Raw genomic sequence first — 20,580 nt, forward strand, 5'->3', positions numbered from 1 at the left:
CCTGCAATCATACATCTTATTCCCTATCCTTTGGATAGGGGATAAGATGTTTAAGGCCCGAATACACCATGGAATTCATTTTTCAATGAGATTTCTGCAATAAATCTGCCGGTTCAGTGTGAACATTCCCTTACTGTCCATCCCTTCCTTGGCAAAGAAAAACCACATGTGAATTGTAGCAGTGTATTCAGTTTTACAGTGGCCTCTTAAATATATTTTATAATGAGATTTAACTATTAATAGACTAAGGCTGCGTAACCCCTTGACAGTGTTTTGGATAACTACCACTGCAGGTTTTGAGCCAAAGCTAAAAAGGGAATTAAAAATAAAAGGGAAATATAAAGGATTGATTTATACTTCTCCTTTCTGTTGGATCCACTTCTGGCTTTGGCTCAAAAACTACAGTGGCAGATTACCAAAAATCTGGCAAGTGGAAACCCTGCCTTACCTTAATCTTACCATAGATGTGTCGGAAGATTTTTGCTTTATTTCATTAATTCATTTTTTCTTTCTTATTGTCATTCATACATTTGCTGATCTTCTATGGTTGGGTTACGTGGCACCATGTACAGTATGTTCTCCAGTTTATAAAGCATCAGGCAGAATGTGATCCATGCAGAGATTTCCAAGGGAATAAAAGCAAATATTTCAGCGCAGTGAAAAGTCCCATCCTCAGCATTCTGATCTTTGGACGTTCTCCTCTTGGTCCAGGCCTTCTGGTCCTGAGGACTGATGAAGGAACTGCCCAGTGGCTCCAATATAAAGTCTTGATCTCATGGGCCATTTCTAAAAAGAAGAAAATGACACACTTTTAGTTTCTGGTGCTTTGGTGTGCTCAGCAATGTTAAAGGGGTATTCCAGGCAAAACCTTTTTTTTTTTTTTTATATCAACTGGCTCCAAAAAGTTTAACAGATTTGTAAATTACTTCTATTAAAAAATCTTAATCCTTCCAATAGTTATTAGCTTCTGAAGTTTTCTGTCTAACTGCTCAATGATGATGTCACGTCACGGGAGCTGTGCATGATGGGAGAATATCCCCATAGGAACTGCACAGCTCCCAGGACGTGAGTCATCAGAGAGCAGTTAGACAGAAAACAACAACTCAACTTCAGAAGCTAATAACTATTGGAAGGATTAAGATTTTTTTAATAGAAGTAATATACAAATCTGTTTAACTTTCCGGAGCCAGTTGATATATAAAAAAAAAGTTTTGGCCTGGAATACCCCTTTAAAGGAATTGTGTCAGGAGATATGACCCAAAATGATGGCTTAGGCTGCAGTCTTTGGATAAAACTGTTACTACAGTTTTTGAGCCAAAACCAGAATTAGATTCAAAGGAACGGGAAATATAAATGAAAAACGTATTCTTCTTTTTCCTACTGGATCCACTTCTGGCTTTGGCACTAAAACTGCTTAGAGGAAGCATGGGGCCTACAGAATTTCCGCTTGTGGAATTCCACCTCAAATTAAAGCCCATAGACTTCTATGGTATTCCACTCTCCCATTCACACTTCTGAATTTCTGCAAGCGGAATTTCAAAAGGTTGAATGGGAGTGCGGAATCCCATAGAAGTCTATGGGCTTTGATTTGAGGCTGAATTCAACAAGCAGAAATTCTGCAGTGTGAATAAACCTTACTGAGATATTCAAATCTGCACATTTGCGATATATCCACAGGATTTCCCATAAGTGTTTAACAGATGTGGGACTGGTGCCAGAAAGTTAAAAAAATGTGTAAATTACTTCTAGTAAAAATTCTTAATACTTCCAGTACTTATTAGCAGCTGAATACTACAGAGGAAATTCTTTTCTTTTGGGATTACTTTTCTGTCACGACCACAGTGCTCTCTGCTGACACCTCTGTTCATATCAGGAACTCTCCAGAGCAGCAGAAGATCCCCATAGCAAACATATGCTGCTCTGGACAGTTCCAAAAATGGACAGAGGTATCAGCAGAGAGCACTGTGGTCAGACAGAAAATAAATCCCAAAAGAAAAGAATTTCCTCTGTAGTATACAGCCGCTAATAAGTACTGGAAGGGTTAAGATTTTTTAATAGAAGTAATTTACAAATCTGTTTAACTTTCTGGCATCAGTTGATTTAAAAAAAAATAAAAAATAAAGTTTTCCACCGGAGTACCCCTTTTACTTTTATAAGTGTGTTCTAGTTTTATTATGACAGTGGACCTACTTTTATGTTCCTTTGGCGCCTGCGAGCACTTGTTCTCTTGTTCATGGTTATTAATTGGCTAGCTCTTATATGTCTATGCTGTTGTTAGTTGGGTAGGCACTGTGCACTTTATGCTCTGTAAATGTTGATATGTCTGTACTTTTGCCTGCCTTTCCTTTTTGTCATGCCGATGGTTTTTTACTTTTCAATAAAACAAAAAAAAACAAAAAACATGGACATAATTCTCTGTATCTAAGGCTAGGTTCACGCGGCCGTTTGCATCCGACCCATTAAGGGTCCAGTCGGCTTTTTATTTTTTTTTTAAAGCTGATCAGACCTTGAAACTGGTCGGATACAAACTGCTTCTACTGGGTCATGACGGACCCCATTCACTTGCATGGGGTCTGTCGGTGACCAGGTCATTTTACAGGATTTTAGCAGAGAACAACATTTTTTTCTCCGCTAAACTCCTATCCTCCTGGCCGGATTGCCGACGGGACTCCAAATAGCGGAGTCAGATGGCAATGTGAACAAGGCCTAACCATTAAGAAGGTAGGTCATACAGTGAAAGCCCCTTGGTCGCAAGCCCATGTGCACATTACATTTTATGTAACCTGCAAGTTGTACAGATCCACACAGCAGCCTCTGATCCAATACAGATTCATACAGAGTGCTTTGCACTGGATTCTATTCTATTCTAGACTTGAGAAAAATCACAGCATGTTCTTTTAAAGGGGTACTCCAGTGGAAATTTTTTTTTTTTTAAATCAACTGGCGCCAGAAAGTTAAACAGATTTGTAAATTACTTCTATTTAAAAATCTTAAACCTTCCAGTACTTGTCAGCTGCTGTACACTACAGAGGAAGTTATTTTCCTTTTAAATTTCTTTTCTGTCTGACCACAGTGCTATCTGCCATTTGTCTGTCTTGGGAACTGTCAAGAGCAGGATAGGTTTACTATGGGGATTTGCTCTTGCTCTTGACAGTTCCTGAAACAGACAGAGGTGTCAGCAGAGAGCACTGTGGTCAGACAGACAGGAAATTTTAAAAGGAAACAACTTCCTGTGGATCATACAGCAGCTGATAAGTACTGGAATTTTTAATATTTTTTAAATAGAAGTAATTTACAAATCTGTTTAACGTTCTGGCACCAGTTGATTTAAAAGGAATTGGTTTTCACTGGAGTACCCCTTTAACCCCTTAAGGACGAACACCGTAAATGTACCGTGCTGCTGAAAAATACTTAGCGCACAGCGCCGTACATTTATGGTGCAGCTTTCCTGGATCACCGTGTCTCCGTACATGGTGATCGGAACGGGATGACTGCTGATATCTATCAGCAGGCATCCCGGCATATCGCCCAGGAGGGTCCCCCCCCCCCCCCATGTCGGCGAACGCCGGAAATCGCCGGTCAATTCAGACCTGCGATTTTCTGCTATTCCGGGTCAATCGGGTCTCTGGTGACCCAGAAAAAAAAGGGTCAATGGGGCTGTCCGAGACAGCCCCATTCACCCATACCCAGCAGGAGTGAGGTGGCATGGGTGCGGCCTCACGATCACGGACCTGCTGGGCGGTAATCAGGACGGCGATCGGAGCGGAGGTCGGCGCCGGCGGGGGGTCTCCTACCTTGCCCTGGTACGGTGGGGGGTCCCCTCAGGATCGGTGGCGGCGACAGGAGCAGCAGGATCGGTCCCTGCGGCAGGATACAGCAGGAGGTGAGGTCTGGTCACCTCCTACTGTTGCTTAGCAACAACTCGCAGCATGCAAAGCCAAAGGGCATGCTGGGAGTTGTAGTTTTGCAACAGCTGGTGTTCCAACTACAACTCCCAGCATACCCTGGTAGTCTGTGCATGCTGGGGGTTGTAGTTTTGCAACAGCTGGAGGCACATTTTTTTCTATGAAAAAGTGTGCATTCACTGTTGCATAACTACAACTCCCAGAATGCACAGACTACCAAAGGGCATGCTGGGAGTTGTAGCAGTGTGCCTCCAGGTGTTGCAAAACTACAACTCCCAGCATGCCCTTCGGCTGTCAATTCATGCTGATTGTTGCAGTTTTGCAACAGCTGGAGACACATTGGTTGTGAAACCGAGTTTGTTACCTAACTCAGTGTTTCGCAACCAGTGTGCCTCCAGCTGTTGCAAAAATACAACTCCCAGCATGCACTGAAAGACTGTACATGCTGGGAGTTGTATTTTTGCAACAGATGGAGGCACACTTGTTGGAAAATACTGAGTTAGGTAACTGAAGGTTTTACAACCAGTGTGCCTCCAGCTGTTGCAAAAGTACAACTCCCAGCATGCACGGTCTGTCAGTATATGCTGGGAGTTGTAGTTTTGCAACAGCTGAAGGTTTCCCCCCCAACCCCATGTGGGTTTGCAGCAAGTTTTCTGCTGCAAGTTTGACATGCGGCAAATTTTCCGCCACAGCTCAAACTCCCAGCCCAAACTCACTGTAAACCCCACCGTGTGAATGTATCCTAAAAACACTACACTACACCTACACAAAATAAAAAGTAAAACACTGCATACACACATACCCCTACACAGTCCCCCTCCCCCATAAAAAAAAAAGTCTCCAAAACAGAGCCTCCAGCTGTTGAAAAACAACAACTCCCTGTTGTTGTCCAGGCATGCTGGGAGTTTTGCAACAGCTGGAGACACCCTGTTTGGGAAACACTGCCGTGGGGTATGTTTGTGGCGGATTCAAATCCCAGTTTAGACCTCAAATTCGCTCTCTCACTTCGGAGCCCTATCGTATTTCAAGGAAACAGTTTAGGCCCACATATGGGGTATCTACGTACTCGGGAGAAATTGCGTTACAAATTTTGGGGGGGATTTTACCCCTTATGAAAAGGTAAAGTTGGGGTCTACACCAGCATGTTAGTGTAAAAAAAAAAAAAATGTTTTACATTAACATGCTGGTGTTGCCCCATACTTTTAATTTTCACAAGGGGTAAAAGGAAAAAAAAAGACCCCCAAAATTTGTAACGCAATTTCTCCTGAATACGGAAATACCCCATATGTGGGTGTAAAATGCTCTGCGGACGCACAACAAGGCTCAGGAGTGAGAGTGCACTATGTACATTTGAGGTCTAAATTGGTGATTTGTACAGCGGTTCTGACATAAACGCAAAACACTAAATACCCACATGTGACCACATTTTGGAAACTGCACCCCTCACGGAACATAACAAGGGGTATAGTGAGCCTTAACACCCCACAGGTGTTTGACAAATTTTCGTTTGAGTTGGATGTGAAAATGAAAAAAAAAATTTTTTTCGCTAAAATGCTTGTGTTACCCAAAATTTTTTCATTTTCACAAGGGAGAATAGGAAAAAAGGCCCCCAAAATTTGTAACCCCATTTCTTTTGAGTAAGAACATACCCCATATGTGGATGTAAAGTGCTCTGCGGGTAAACTACAATGCTCGGAAGAGAAGGAATGCCATTTGGATTTTGGAGAGAGAATGTGTCCGAAATTGAAGGCTATGTGTGTTTACAAAGCCCCCATAGTGCCAGAACAGTGGACCCCCCCACATGTGACCTCATTTTGGAAACTACACCCCTCAGGTAATGTAATAAGGGGTACCGTGAGCATTTATGCCCCACAGGTGTCTGACAGATTTTTGGAATAGTGGTCCGTGAAAATGAAAAATTTTATTTTTTGACAGCCCACTGCTCCAAAGATCTGTCAAAAACCAGAGGGGTGTAAATACTCACTGCACCCCTTATTAAATTCTGCAATTACCCCTTGTGAAAATGAAAAATTTGGGGTAACATCAACATTTTAGTGAAAAAAATCAAATTTTTTATTTTCCTGTCCAACTTTAGCAGAAATTTGTCAAACACCTGTGGGGTGTTAAGGCTCATTGTACCCCTTATTATGTTCCTTGAGGGGTGTAGTTTCCAACATAATATACCATGTGGTTTTTTTTTGCTGTTCTGGCCCCTATGGCTTCCTAAATGCCACATGCCCCCCAAAAACCATTTCAGCAAAATTTGCTTTCCAAAAGCCAAATGTGACTTCTTCTCTTCTGAGCATTGTAGTGCACCAGCAGTGCACTTGATGTCCACACAAGGGGTATTTCCATACTCAGAAGAGATGGGGTTACAAAAACCCCTTGCAAAGATAACCCCTTGCAAAAATGTAAAATTTGGGGGAAAACCAGCATTTTAGTGAAAAAAAATCATTTACACATCCAAAGTTAACGAAAAGTCGTCAAAACACCTGTGGGGTGTTAAGGCTCACTGGACCCCTTGTTACGTTCCTTGAGGGGTATAGTTTCCAAAATAGTATGCCATGTTGTTGTTGTTTTTTCTTTTTTTTTTTTTTTTGCTGTTCTGGCACCATAGGGGCTCCCTAAATGTGACATTCCCCCCAAAAACCATTTCAGAAAAACTCACTCTCCAAAATCCCATTGTCGCTCCTTCCCTTCCGAGCCTTGTAGTGCACCCACAGAGCACTTGACATCCACATATGAGGTATTTCCTTACTCAAGAGAAATTGGGTTACAAATTTTGGGAGGCTTTTCACCCTTTATAAAATTTCAAAAACTGGGTCTACAAGCACATGAGAGTGTAAAAAATGAAGATTTTGAATTTTCTCCTTCAGTTTGCTGCTATTACTGTGAAACACCTAAAGGGTTAACACACTTTCTGAATGTCATTTTGAATACTTTGGGGGTGCAGTTTATATAATGGGGTATTTCTAATATGAAGACCCCTCAAATCCACTTCAAAACTGAACTGGTCCCTGAAAATTTAGATTTTGAAAATTTTGTGAAAAATTGCTGCTGAACTTTGAAGCCCTCTGATGTCTTCCAAAAGTAAAAACATGTCAACTTTATGATACAAATATAAAGTAGACATATTGTATTTGTGAATCAATATATACCGTAAATTATTTGGAATATCCATTTTCCTTTAAAGCAGAGTGTTTCAAATTTAGAAAAATGCTAAATTTTCAAAATTTTTATGACATTTTGGGATTTTTCACCAAGAAATTATGCAAGTAACGACGAAAATTTACCACTGTGTTAAAGTAGAATATGTCACGAAAAAACAATGTCGGAGTCAGAATAATCGGTAAAAGCATTCCAGAGTTATTAATGCATAAAGTGATAGTGGTCAGAATTGCGTCAGGCTGCATCCTTAAAGGGGTTCTCTGGTGCTTACACATCTTATCCCCTATCCAAAGGATAGAGGATAAGATGCCTGATCGTGGGAGTCCCGCCACTGGGGACCCCCGGGATCATGCACGCGGGACCCCGTTTGTAATCAGTCCCCGGAGCGTGTTCGCTCCGGGACTGATTACCGGCGACTACAGGGTGGGCGGCTTGTGACGTCACGCCCCCATGTGATGTCACGCTCCGCCCCTCAATGCAAGCACGCGGGAGGGGGTGTGACAGCTATCACGCCCCCTCCCGTAGGCTTGCATTAAGGGGAGGAGCGTAACATCACATGGGGGCGGAGGCGTGACGTCACACACTGCCGGCCCGGTGGTCGCCTGTAATCAGACCCGGAGCGAACACGCTCCGGGGACTGATTACAAACGGGGTCCCGCGTGCATGATCTCGGGGGTCCCCAGCGGCGGGACTCCAGCGATCAGGCATCTTATACCCTATCCTTTGGATAGGGGAAAAGATGTGTAAGCACCGGAGAACCCGTTTAAGGTGAAAAAGGGCTCAGTCCTCAAGGGTTAAATGTAGCACAAAAAATGGCCATTGTTTTCTATGATCTCATGAACTAGAAAGGCATGGGGCAATGGGAGAATAGTCATATAAAGAAATTAATGAAGGGGCGTAGGAACAGCTAGCTGTCACCCCCTTGCAGTTATTTTACCCTCAGCATAGTGTATGCCAACAAAAAGAATCAGTGAGGGACACGTTTATTGACAGCGGCATTTAGAGAGCTGATCATGAAGGGCCTATCTTAAATATATAATGTTACAAGTTATGGTACTAGATTTCCAACATGGGACGGTAATCCAGGGTTTTATTCTGATACATATTTGGAGTCAGCAAGGAATTTTCCCCCAATACGGGGCAACTGGCATCTGCCTCATATGGGTTTTTATTTTGTTATCCCCCCTGAATCTATAACAATAAGGCTATAGGTTGGACTTGATGGATACGTATTCCAGCCTTATCAACTATATATCACTATGTATATAATAACTGAAGGATATTAAATTTACTTAAAGCGTTACTGTTGTAAAAAATAAGAGCTGACCTGCCCACCTCACACGATCTAACCGCTGTAATGAGTCGGATATGAGTAAAGTCTCTTCTATCGAGACATTCCAAATGTATGAATCCCGCAACACACCCAAAGATGTCAAGTGCAAAATAGCAGAGCTTTGTTGGCCCATGTTCACAATGCAACATTTCGACGGTATCACACGGTCTTTATCAAGCGGTGTGATAGAAACGTTGCAATGTGAACATGGGCCAATGAAGCTCTGCTATTTTGCACTTGACATCTTTGGGTGTGCTGCTGGATTCATACGTTTGGAATCTATGCACGCGGTCTGCGACTCGGACTGTATGTCTTGCCATTTGCACCCCTCTTCCTGAGGAAACTTCTACGGTTTTGCTGCCTACCCTGTGGTTTTTGTTTTTATATCTAGAGATGAATGCTGAGACCCTGACTGATCAAAACTTTTGACATGACAAATGTTTTTTGTTTTTTTTAAAGACAGTAACATTTTAAATAATCCTCCATATGTTGAAATGCCTGTTTCATGTATGTTTCCAGAACTTCTCATCCATGATGCATTGCTATGAGGCACTGCCTTCATACTTTCCCTAGCCTGGCCCATCTGCCCAGGTTACGAGAAGTCATGGTTGGAATAGATTTTTGATGACGCACTGGGAACTTATCCCCATACCTTAACAGGATGTAAGTATCCATCCCCATTGTGCAGGGTTCCTAGAAGGTCTGGACTGATGCTGCCTGAGTTACTGGGGGCTGCGGACTGATGGCTGTGGCTGTTTTCATCTTCTTCCTGGAGACTACGGGTAAGATGTGCAATGTAGGTGGTGGCGAGTATGAGAACATCCAACTTTGAGAGTTTTGTGTCTGGAGGCACAGAAGGCAATGTCCTCTGTAGTTCTAAGAAAGCATGTCGCAGAGTCTGCACCCGATTTCTCTCTCGGGCAGCATTGGCAGCAGCTGGACGACCTCCCATATTACTTCCTCCTGCCTTTGGTTCTTCTAATGTTCCTTTTCCCAAGGAAATATGTGAACTTTTCTCAGAGCCCCCTGGAGATTCTTCTCTGCTGTGCACAAGACTGGTCGCCAGAGGGCGTTGGACTTTCTCCACCATAGCCACAGTGAATACTGCAAGAATCAACAATACAGAAGTATTAGATTTTAGTCACTCGTGAGTAATACTGAGAGGTATGTAAAGCATCTTATGTCAGAAAATGCTGTTATATGCATACAAAATATGGCACCCAATCTATCACTAGATTCCAAAAGTTAGTTTCTCCAGAGATGTGGACTGGTCAGAAAAGGGTTCTAATGGAAGTGTTAAAGGAAAACTGTCAGCCAGTTCACCCACATCAGGGTGAAGATCAGGGGGCAGGGCTTAATGGCTCAATTTACATATTCATTGTTCGTGACTCCACTTCAGCAGTACTTATCAGCTGCTGTATGCTCCAGAGGAAGTTGTGAAGTTCTTTCCAGTCGGACCACAGTGCTCTCTTCTGCCCCCTCTGTCTGTGACAGGAACTGTTCGGAGCAGAAGAAGTTGGTTATCGAGATTTGCTCCTACTCTGGACAGTTCCTGATACAGACAGAGGTGTCAGCAGAGAGCACTGTGATTTAACTGGAAAGAATGACACAACATCCTCTATAGTATACAACAGCTGAAAAGTACTGGAAGGATCATGATTGTTAAATAGAAGTAATTTACAAATCTAATAAATCTAGTTTGCCCTACCTCAAGGAAGGAATAATTAAATTATTGAAAACCATGCTTCAATTGTAATATATATTCTTTACTTTATTAAAATTAACAATATCTAATAAACTATCTTCACACAGGGCCCTTGTGTGAAAAATAGAATAGACAGTTCACAATTATTAATAAAACATTAAGCATAAAATAGACATAAAATTGTAGCCACTAGTGAATAACTGTTCATTTGATCCTGTTGAAAATATTCAAATAATGTTATAACAACCAGCGTCCATAAATGTCACTAAATGGTTAACACAGGTTGCAGCCTGGTTATTTAATTTTAAGTATTCAAATGTTTCAAAATGTTTCTGAATGTTCAGATGTTTCAGAAATGTAGCGCTGTAGCGTAAGTGTAGAGCACTATAGCACAGGTGGCAGAATATGTTACCAGTCTCTGGATTGCCGTCCGCTGTAGATGGAATTAGGATACCAGCGATCCTCCCAGAGTTGCAGGAGTTGAGCGTTGGCTTGCGCTGGCGATGGCAGGTCTGGTCTGCACCGGACCGATGGAGAGCCGCTCGCTGATGGTGGAACTCACTGCTGAGGTAGTTGGCAAAACCTCGTGGGGTCAGCGTCTGTGACAGAGTCCTGCCTGAACATCCATTTACTGAAGTATTCCCTGCGCCCAGCCAGCTTCCTATAAAACTATCGCTACCTGGTAGCCCAGCCTATTCCATCAAGTGAGCACGCACAGCTTCTGGTCCCAGCCTCTGTCTCCAGCGTTTGCCTCCAGCCGGTTACCAGTGACATCACACGCTGACCCCACGAGGTTTTGCCAACTACCTACAGCAGTGAGTACCACCATCAGTGAGCGGCTCTCCATCGGTCCGGTGCAGACCAGACCTGCCATCGCCAGCGCAAGCCAGCGCTCAACTCCTGCAACCCTGGGAGGATCGCTGGTATCCTAATTCCACCTACAGCGGACGACTATCCAGAGACTGGTAACATATTCTGCCACCTGTGCTATAGTGCTCTACACTTAGGCTATAGCGCTACATTTCTGAAACATCTGAACATTCAGAAACATCTGAATACTTAAGATTAAATAACCAGGCTGCAACCTGTGTTAACCATTTAGTGACATTTATGGACGCTGGTTGATATAACATTACTTAAATATTTTCAACAGGATCAAATGAACAGTTATTCACTAGTGGCTACAATTTTTATGTCTATTTTATGCTTAATGTTTTATTAATAATTGTGAACTGTCTATTCTATTTTTCACACAAGGGCCCTGTGTGAAGATAGTTTATTAGATACTGTTCATTTTAATAAAGTAAAGAATATATATTACAATTGAAGCACGGTTTTCAATAATTTAATTATTCTTCATATTTTTTTAAAACTCTATACACCTTCCTTGAGGTCGGGCAAACTAGATTTATTTGTATTTATATTGTTTACACCTTGGGTATAGGTGAATGCCCATCAGACCTCGGTCAGTGTAAAGATTGTGAGCTGCACCATTTTTTTTCTCATTTAGTATTAATTTACAAATCTGTTTAACTTTTTGGCCCCAGTTGATTTGAAAACATTCCTTTGCCTCCAGAATACCCTAAAAAAAAGGTGTTTTGTAGTGAAAAATAACTTATCCCTTATCCAAACGATAGGGGATAAGTTATAGATCGTGGGGGGTCCAACCGCTGGGACCCTCCACGATCTCCTGAACAGGGCCCCGGCAGTCTGCTGGAAGGGGGAGTACCAACCCCTACATGGAGCGGTGGCGACACGGCCCCTCCATGTATCCCATAGAGATACATGGAGGGGGTGGGCCGGCCGTGGCTTCCTGCAGGGGTCAGAACGGTCGCTTCCAGCAGGCTGCCGGGGCCCCGTTCCGAAGTTTGCCTTGTGTAAGTGTTTCTCCAGACAATGAAGGTGTCAATATGTAGATTTGAGCTCACTGTGCAGCCTTTACTATTTTATTATATCATCGAGGGTCGGTGTTCCAGTTTCTTTGAACAGAGATTTAATGACCCCATCTATTGACTCTGCTTAGTAAAAGTAAATTCAGCAGCCCCCCAGCTTCCGCCATGATGGATGATGATGTATTCATGCCCATAAACACAAAATGACGCTTTTTGTAAATGTACCCCACAATGCCATGCATGAATCCCAAGCTAGGGAGTTTGTGTGATGTTGTATTGTGGCATCTGGTTGCGCCTAGCAGTATCAATGCGAAAGAAAAGGACATATTTAAGGCAGACGTGGAACTGTTGCACTAAGCTAATATTTTAATGTAACAATTTAATTTTATGTTTCCCATTCATTTCATAGTTTACATCTTACTACATTTCTTCTGTATCAGCAGCCACAATATTCCCCCAGTGTCCATCATTGCCCCCATAATGCCAGCCACAGTGCCACCTAATATCTGCCATGTTGTTCTTATACAGCTATTTCAAATACTCCTTAGTGTTTATCATATTGCCCCCATATTACCAGCCACAGTCTCCCACCCACTCCCACACACACAGACAGTTGTCTGCCACATTGCCCTCATTCTTCCGATCTACAGTTCCCCTTATCCTCAGCCACACTGCCCCCTATAGCAAGGAACCATGATAATCGAGCAAAGTGAACATCTCCAATCAGAGAAGTAAGGCTGGGTTCACATTTATCAGGCGACCGACATAGTTTCCCTCTAGTGTGCACCGGAGGGAAATTGATGCTAGAACTGATCCCATTCATTTGAATGGGATAGTTCACAATCATCCAGCGTCTCTATTTTGACGCCGGATGGTTGGACACGTCGGAGGGCACCAGACAGGGGAACACAGCTTACTGCATCCCCCTGTCCGCCATACAGTTGTGGCATCAGTTGCGTCAGTTACTGTTACAGTATTGTGGTATTATTTAGACATGGTATGGTGGTGTTATCCAGTCATGGGGAGGGCATCCTGTTACAGTATCATGGTGTTATCCAGCCCCATTACTTGGTGTTAGGCAGTCACTGTATTTTGATGTGTGATGTCCCAGTACAGGTATACAGTCCTGTACTACCTGTAGGCCCTGTCAGGTTGAGTCCCTCAGTGACCTGGGGGCTCCCCTGCAGGGTCTCCCCCTGTTGTCTCCATGTTGTTTTATATAGTGTGTGTGCGTCACTTTAATGCATAAACAGGATCCCTATGTAAAGATAGTATAAAGGACCTTTGGAGGTCTCAAGGACCTGTGAGTAAGTCTGTCACATGTTATATTATGCAGTCACATGATTTGTTGTCACATGTACTCCCAGAGAGCACCAGCTTAACCTATGACCCACAGCTTAACCAATGGGCTTTAGCCCAGCCCCCCCCCCCTACTATATAAAGGGGCGGCCATTGCAATTCGCTCTCTTTGCTGCCAGCTCTTCTGCTGCAGGCAGCTCTTTCATCTTAGTCTTTGCTGGGGAAGCAACTACCAGAGATCTCAGGACAAGTGATCAGCATCTGGAGGGCCACAGAAACTTCAGTCACTGAAACTAGTCAAGTCCTGCACATAGTCAAGTCTAATTACAAGTCAAGTTTATTACAAGTATATTGGTCCAGCAAGCTGCAAGGTCATCTGGGTCCTGGCCACCTCTCTGGGAATTCTGGCCTTAGTTGTGAAGATAATTCCCCTGTCTTCTACCCAGTAAAGCCTTCGTTTGACCATAACTGGTTGTGGACTCTTTATTCACTACTAGCAATTGGGATAGCGGAGAATCCGGGTGTGTGGTGTTCCGGAACACGAAAACCACACTTGCGTCACGAACACTAGGGGTTAATACCATCCAGCCCCCGGGGTTAATACCATCTGACCCGGCCAACCTACACCGCCACACCCGTGGTCCCGCCATTAACACCGGTGGTCACCACAGGTGCTATCCATTTATCGGATGTTGGTTTTCCTCTGTGTACAGATTTAACACTGACCAATTATCATTACCTTGACTCAAAAACAAGCGATTCATTGTAAAATGTAGGGCCGCATCCCCACATGCCGGTGATCTCATGTGGCCAAAGCTATGTCCCCACGTGTCCTCCAGTGGCCGCACGATGTTTCTGGGCATATTACTGGGGGGGACGTATTCTGGCTCAGTGCCTAGGGCAGTGAGAGATATAAATACGGCCCTGATGATAGGTAATATTCAAAAGTAGCAATAGAAAGATTCCAGTCTCATGGATCTGTCACCGTCACATTCACACCAGCTGTATTATTGGGCAGATCAACTAGATGATATATATTATTTGTGTTACAAAAGAAGGAGAAGGATTTAAAAAGGAAAACTCAAGATCCTTCTGACAACCTGATGAAATGTGTATACTCCCTGCATAAGCTGCTTATTCTAATTTCATGTTATTAACTCTTGGATATTTGCACATTAAATGTTGTTATATAGGCAATGATCACTTAAAGGGGAATAGAAGGATTTGTTTTGTATGGATAATTTGTGGTTATATAGTAGTTGCTACTGACAGATAATACAAACTGTTGCTCTATTGATAGCCGTGACTTGTATTTGACATACAGCCTATTGCTGTAGATACAGATATTAATGTATAAGTACATGTAATTTTGTGCCATACACTGTACCAAAATTAATGCTGACAAAAATAACACAGAATTGTAAATGGTACAGGAACCTAAATTGTACATAGAAAAAAAAAAAACATCTGGTCCATATATTTGTTATGAATATGTCTGTAAATGGGCCAAAGGTGTCGAATGCAACTGGGACCTGATGTCTGAGAGGCCCCAATAACCTCTCTGTCATAACATGTCTATAAATGCTACACAGTATGTGGGGGCCCCTGATACAAATTTTGCCCAGAAACTTTAAATTACACCTTAGGCTGGGTTCACATATGTCCGGCATTCAGCACAGGTGAACTCAGCCTAAATCTCAACTAATGCCATAACTGATGACAACGTTGCGGCATCAGGTGCCCTCAGGTGTCCAACCATTCAGCGTCAAAGTTGAGATGCTGGATGATTGTGAACTGTCCCATTCAAATGAATGGAATCAGTTCTAGTTTCAGTTTCCCTCCAGCATCCGGCTCCAGCAAAACTTCATCATGTGTCCATTGTTTGTGATTGCCGGATGGGGAAAAGCAGCAAGATGCATTCCCCTGTCTGTGCCTGTCCGGCGAGTCCAATTATCCAGAATCCAAACTGAGATGCCGGATGATTATGAACTGTCCCATTCAAATGAATGGGATCAGTTCTTGCTTCATTTTCCCTCCGATGCACTTTCTGCAGCGCTGGAGGGGGGGGGGGACTCATGACGCATATATATATGTAAAGGAGGCCTTAGGAAGGGTTCTCACATAGTACTTTGATCAGAATATGTAGCCATAAGCAGGAGTGGGCCCAGAATGCAGACAAATGTGTAAATCGTTTCATTATAGTTTTTCTCTGGTCATTTCCACTTCTGGTTTAGTCTGAGAAAAAATACTGAGCAAAATGAGCTCCAAGATGAGAACCAAATACTGTCCAAATATGAGTAAATCTAGGCCTTTAGGGGGGCTGTTTATTTGTTGTGGAGCGCAGAACTCCTGTTCCTATGAGGCACACTAATGCCTTTAGGACAGTGGTCTTCAAACTGTGGCCCTCCAGATGTTGCAAAACTACAACTCCCAGCATGCCAGGACAGCCAACGGCTGTCCTGGCATGCTGGGAATTGTAGTTTTGTAACATCTGGAGGGCCACAGTTTGAAGACCACTGCTTTAGGACGTCTAGTCCAGGTGATAAAATGTTACATGGTGAAATCTATCAGTTTATCAGCACAAGTTCGTCCTGTAGCCCCATAAACAATCAGACACATCCAATAAAGTCCGAAGGTTTATGAATAGATCAGTACAGATCCAGGGGGGTTGTGTTTCTGCTGGACAAAATAGAGGCGTAGTCTATCATAATTGTATAGCAGAGGTTATTTTGGGAAAGAGCCAAAAAGCAAAATAGACCAAGAAGAATACGTCAGAGTGTTTTGCGGGGCATTTCTTTTGGATCTGTATTTATTTTATAAGTGAACTTCTAATACACCTTGGATTATATTGGATGTGCCAAACTGCTCCTGTTTTCCTGCTGCCTGTGCTTACGCCAGGCCTTTGTGTAGGCACGCATGGGATGGTGGCATTAAAACTGGTGGCATGATTCTACTATAAACCTATCACTTAATTGTAATGTAAGAAATTGCTTTACATGTTTTAAAATGCAGAGAAATTAAGTGCAAAGAAATTCCTGGGGGGGGGGGGGGGTGCCATGGGCGATGCACAGGTTATATTTATTTATTTATTTATTTATTTATTAATTTTTTAAGTCAATAGGAAAATATAAAAAGTTATGCCTACAATGCTGTTTGTTTACAATGTTATTTCTTCATTAAGTGGCATTTTTTGGGGTCCGTAGCTGTAGCTGGTGGGGTATTTAGCTCATGTAGACCGCTATAGGTTGAACAAAAATAGAAAAATGCTTGTGTTAATGTATGTATGTGTGTTTTTTCTTCTTCATATTTTCTCATAAAGATCCTAGATCCTAGTACCATCTTGCAAAACTTAAAGGGGTACTCCAGTGGAAAACATATATTTTTTTTTTTAAATCAACTGGTGCCAGAAAGTTAAACAGATTTGTAAATTACTTCTATGAAAAAATCTTTACCCTTCCAATACTTTTTAGCAGCTGTATGCTACCGAGGAAATTCTTTTCTTTTTGAATTTCTTTTTTGTCTTGTCCACAGTGCTCTCCAGGAACTGTCCAGAGCAGCATAGATTTGCAATGGGGAATTTCTCCTGCTCTGGACAGTTCCTGATACGGGCATCAAGTGTCAGCAGAGAGCACTGTGGACAAGACAAAAAAGAAATTCAAAAAGAAAAGAATTTCCTCTGTAGCATACAGCTGCTAAGAAGTACTGGAATGATAAAAAAATTTTTTTATAGAGGTCATTTACAAATCTGTTTAACTTTCTGGCACCAGTTGGTTTAAAAAAAATAAAATAAATTCCACCGGAGTACCCCTTTAAGATTCCATATATTCCTAGATAAGGGTATGTTCACACTACGGATAATGAACAGAATCTCCGTGCGGACCGCGCGGCACTGTGCCATGACCTTTGATGGCTGTGCAGTGTTCGCGGACTTCTGCGCAAAGAATGAACATGTTCTTTCTTTTCGCGGAACAATTTCAGCGGCAGAATTGTCCGCAGCTGAAATTCCGCAGTGTGAACGGGTCTCGCAGAAACCCATTCACACTGATGTTTATGGTCACACCGCGTAATTCCTTTCGTGGCATTCTGCCCATGAAATTCCGCGGGAATTACGTAGTGTGAACATACTCTAAGAATGAATGTCATACCCATAGTAAGGCTTCTTTCAAATAAAGCTTCTTTTTTTTTTTTTTTTTGATGGCTTGTAAAAAAATGCCATAAATTTCACACATTTCTACAAGATTTTTGATTGGCCTTTTTTTCAATTCTCATGTTAAAATTGTGTTTTGGGTAATTTTACTTTTGTTTTGGTTTTGTTTTTCTGTTTTCCCCCTACAGAAAAGCCTGTTGGTAATGCATTTCACTATTGCCTTACAACAAAAATCTAAAAAAATAAATAAATATGTTTAAAAAAAAAGGGAAATAAATAAATATGTTTAAAAAAAAATAAAAAAAATTCCAGTCACAATACAGCAAAAAAAAATAATTAAAAAAATTAATAAGTAAATAAATAAGTCAGGATTATGTGCAATCACCCTAAGGAAAGCAGTGGGTTATGGTCAGGTATGGCACACACATGCAACAGGATTGTATTGTATATTTGTAGGGCATTGTAAAGTTGTATTTATCAGGATATATAGATAGATAGATAGATAGATAGATAGATAGATAGAGAGATATATATATATATATATATATATATATATATATATAGACTGGTTTATAAAATGACCTGTTTATTCTCAAAGCACTTAAATCTCCTAGTACTTGTCTGTAATTGCTTTTTTGGGACTTGTAGTTCTACAGTGGCTGGAGCAGTGATATAGGTTTAGATATGGAATTAGTAGGCAGATGAGGAATATAGGCAGGATACACTAAATATTTGACAATATTTATAAGGGTATAGAAGTGCATTAATTTAAAACATTGCCCAAATGTTATGATACCTTCCTATATGTGCTTTTGTATGTACAAGATTTAAAGTCGTTTGCCACAAGTCATAGCATTAAACTCACATTAGAACCACAATAGTATTTCCCTATGTGATGTAGGATTTTTACCATTGCTGAGATTAAAATATTTTGATACCGAATTATTTAATTTTGTTATTTCTGGTGTGCCTCCAGCTGTTGCAAAACTACAACTCCCAGCATGCCCGGACAGCCTTTGGCTGTCCGGGCATGCTGGGAGTTGTAGTTTTGCAACAGCTGGAGGCACACTGGCTGGAAAAAAAACTGAATTATGCACATATGCACATTATGCAGTGTGAACAGTGCCCAATAAATTACCGCACCTTAGAGCAGCAGTGCAGAATGGGGAGACAGTCAGCGCTATATACTCGGCCCAGACACTATCGCCTTTATAACCATCTGTGCATATTATCTATTTAGTTCTAATTAATATTAATATTTAGTTCTAATGTATTATATGGTAGCTAGTTTCATGTACGTCTACATTGCCAAATTTCTAAAATATATTCTAAAAGGAGATGCCTAGAAAAAAATACAGAAGATTATATATAACCAAAATATCCTAAATATTAGTAAACACACTATAATTCTGTTCTGTATATTACATTTCACCTAACAATGTTTCTACTGTTATAATCCTTTATTTTCTTTATTTTTTTTCTTTCTTTTCATAATACAATTAGTAGAAGTTTTGAAACTTTGTTTTGTTTTTTTATGTTTTTAATAAATCTGCTTCTACTTGTAGCAGAGAAGAAAAACATTTTTGGATCCTGGTAAATGAAATAAATAAATAAATAACTAAATAAATAACAATACTAAATATGTCAGGAAGCTTTACAAACAGTTGCTAGTTTGACCATGGACTTGAGGGAAGTGTATATACCATTGCTTCTGTATACACTTATGCTGCCTATTTTATTCAACACATAATTCTACTATAGGGTCATTATAAGGGATGTAAAGAAAACGAAGGATAAATAAGTATATAAATAATAATAATATGGTGGTGATGGTCCAGGAAATATTCTTATTTACATTAACAAATTATTATTACTATTATAATTATTATTCATACAAAACAATGTGGTGCTGGTTACACATTTGATTTAGATCATCCAGGAAATATTCTTCTTTACATTAAGAAATTACTGTTGTTATTATTATTATTATTATTATTATTATTATTTCTATTATTATTCATGCAAAACAATGTGGTGCTGGTAACACATTTGGTTTAGATGGTCCAGAAAATATTCTTCTTTACATTAACAAATTACTGTTGTTATTAATATTATTATTGCTATTAGTATTATTGTTGCTATGATGATGATTATTATTATTATTAGTCATGCAAAACAATGTGGTGCTGGTAAAACCTTTGATTTTGATGATCCAGGAAATATTCTTCTTTACATTAACAAATTACTGTTGTTGTTGTTGTTATTAATAATATTATTATTATTATTATTGCTATTATTTTTATTATTGTTGCTATGATTATTATTATTATTATTCATGCAAAACAATATGGTGCTGGTAACACATTTGGTTTAGATCGTCCAGGAAATATTCTTCTTTACATAAACAAATTACTGTTATTATTAATATTATTATTATTGCTATTAGTATTATTGTTGCTATGATTATTATTATTAATATTATTATTCATGCAAAACAATATGGTGCTGGTAAAACATTTGATTTAGATGGTCCAGGAAATATTCTTATTTACATTAACAAATTACTGTTGTTATCATTATTATTATTATTATTATTATTATTCATGTAAAACAATGTAGTTCTGGTTACACATTAGGTTTTGATGGTCCAGGAAATATTCTACTTTACATTAACAAATTACTGTTGTTATCATTATTATTATTATTATTATTATTATTATTATTCATGTAAAACAATGTGGTTCTGGTTACACATTAAGTTTTGATGGTCCAGGAAATATTCTACTTTACATTAACAATCTTCTAATATTATGGATCTGGTGGGAGTTGAAATCTATCATACAACATAAAGCAACAACTAACACACTGGATACATTATAAACAGAACCAAATAAAGTGAAGTGGTCCATAGGGTGTTGTGCTGAGTGAATAAGGTACCTGGATCCAGAAGAGAGTCCTGCAGACAGTCAGCCTGTGGGGTCAGGGCTGGAGGTAATGATGGGGATAGGGTGATGTCCTCCTGGTTATGAGGGTCTGGCTGTCATCACTGGACACAGCAGATGTCTGTGGGGCTGGTGTCTCTCTCATCTGCACCAAAACCCCAATAGGAAGGGAGGTGGTCCTGAGCTTAT

General features: G+C 40.7%; 1 protein-coding gene and 1 long non-coding RNA gene across 3 annotated transcripts in view; one reads left to right on the forward strand and one right to left on the reverse strand.

The window, feature by feature from the left end:
- Positions 1 to 20,580, forward strand: part of LOC130274138 (uncharacterized) — a 54,494-nt gene that overhangs the window by 10,198 nt on the left and 23,716 nt on the right. The gene's annotated exons all lie outside the window — the stretch shown is intronic.
- TCF24 (transcription factor 24) lies at positions 75 to 20,517 on the reverse strand. Of its 2 annotated transcripts, XM_056522086.1 has the most exons (3): positions 20,387 to 20,517; positions 9,059 to 9,510; positions 75 to 786 (listed from the first exon to the last, which is right to left on the reverse strand). In XM_056522086.1, the coding sequence occupies exons 2-3, from the start codon at positions 9,494 to 9,496 to the stop codon at positions 673 to 675; spliced, it is 552 nt and encodes a 183-aa protein (XP_056378061.1). In that variant the 5' UTR covers positions 9,497 to 9,510; positions 20,387 to 20,517; the 3' UTR covers positions 75 to 672. The 2 variants fall into 2 exon arrangements, with proteins under 2 accessions (XP_056378061.1, XP_056378062.1); XM_056522087.1 differs by lacking the exon at positions 20,387 to 20,517 and having other exon boundaries at positions 9,059 to 9,739.

This window comes from Hyla sarda, chromosome 5, assembly GCF_029499605.1.
Source record: "Hyla sarda isolate aHylSar1 chromosome 5, aHylSar1.hap1, whole genome shotgun sequence".
NCBI lineage: Eukaryota > Metazoa > Chordata > Amphibia > Anura > Hylidae > Hyla > Hyla sarda.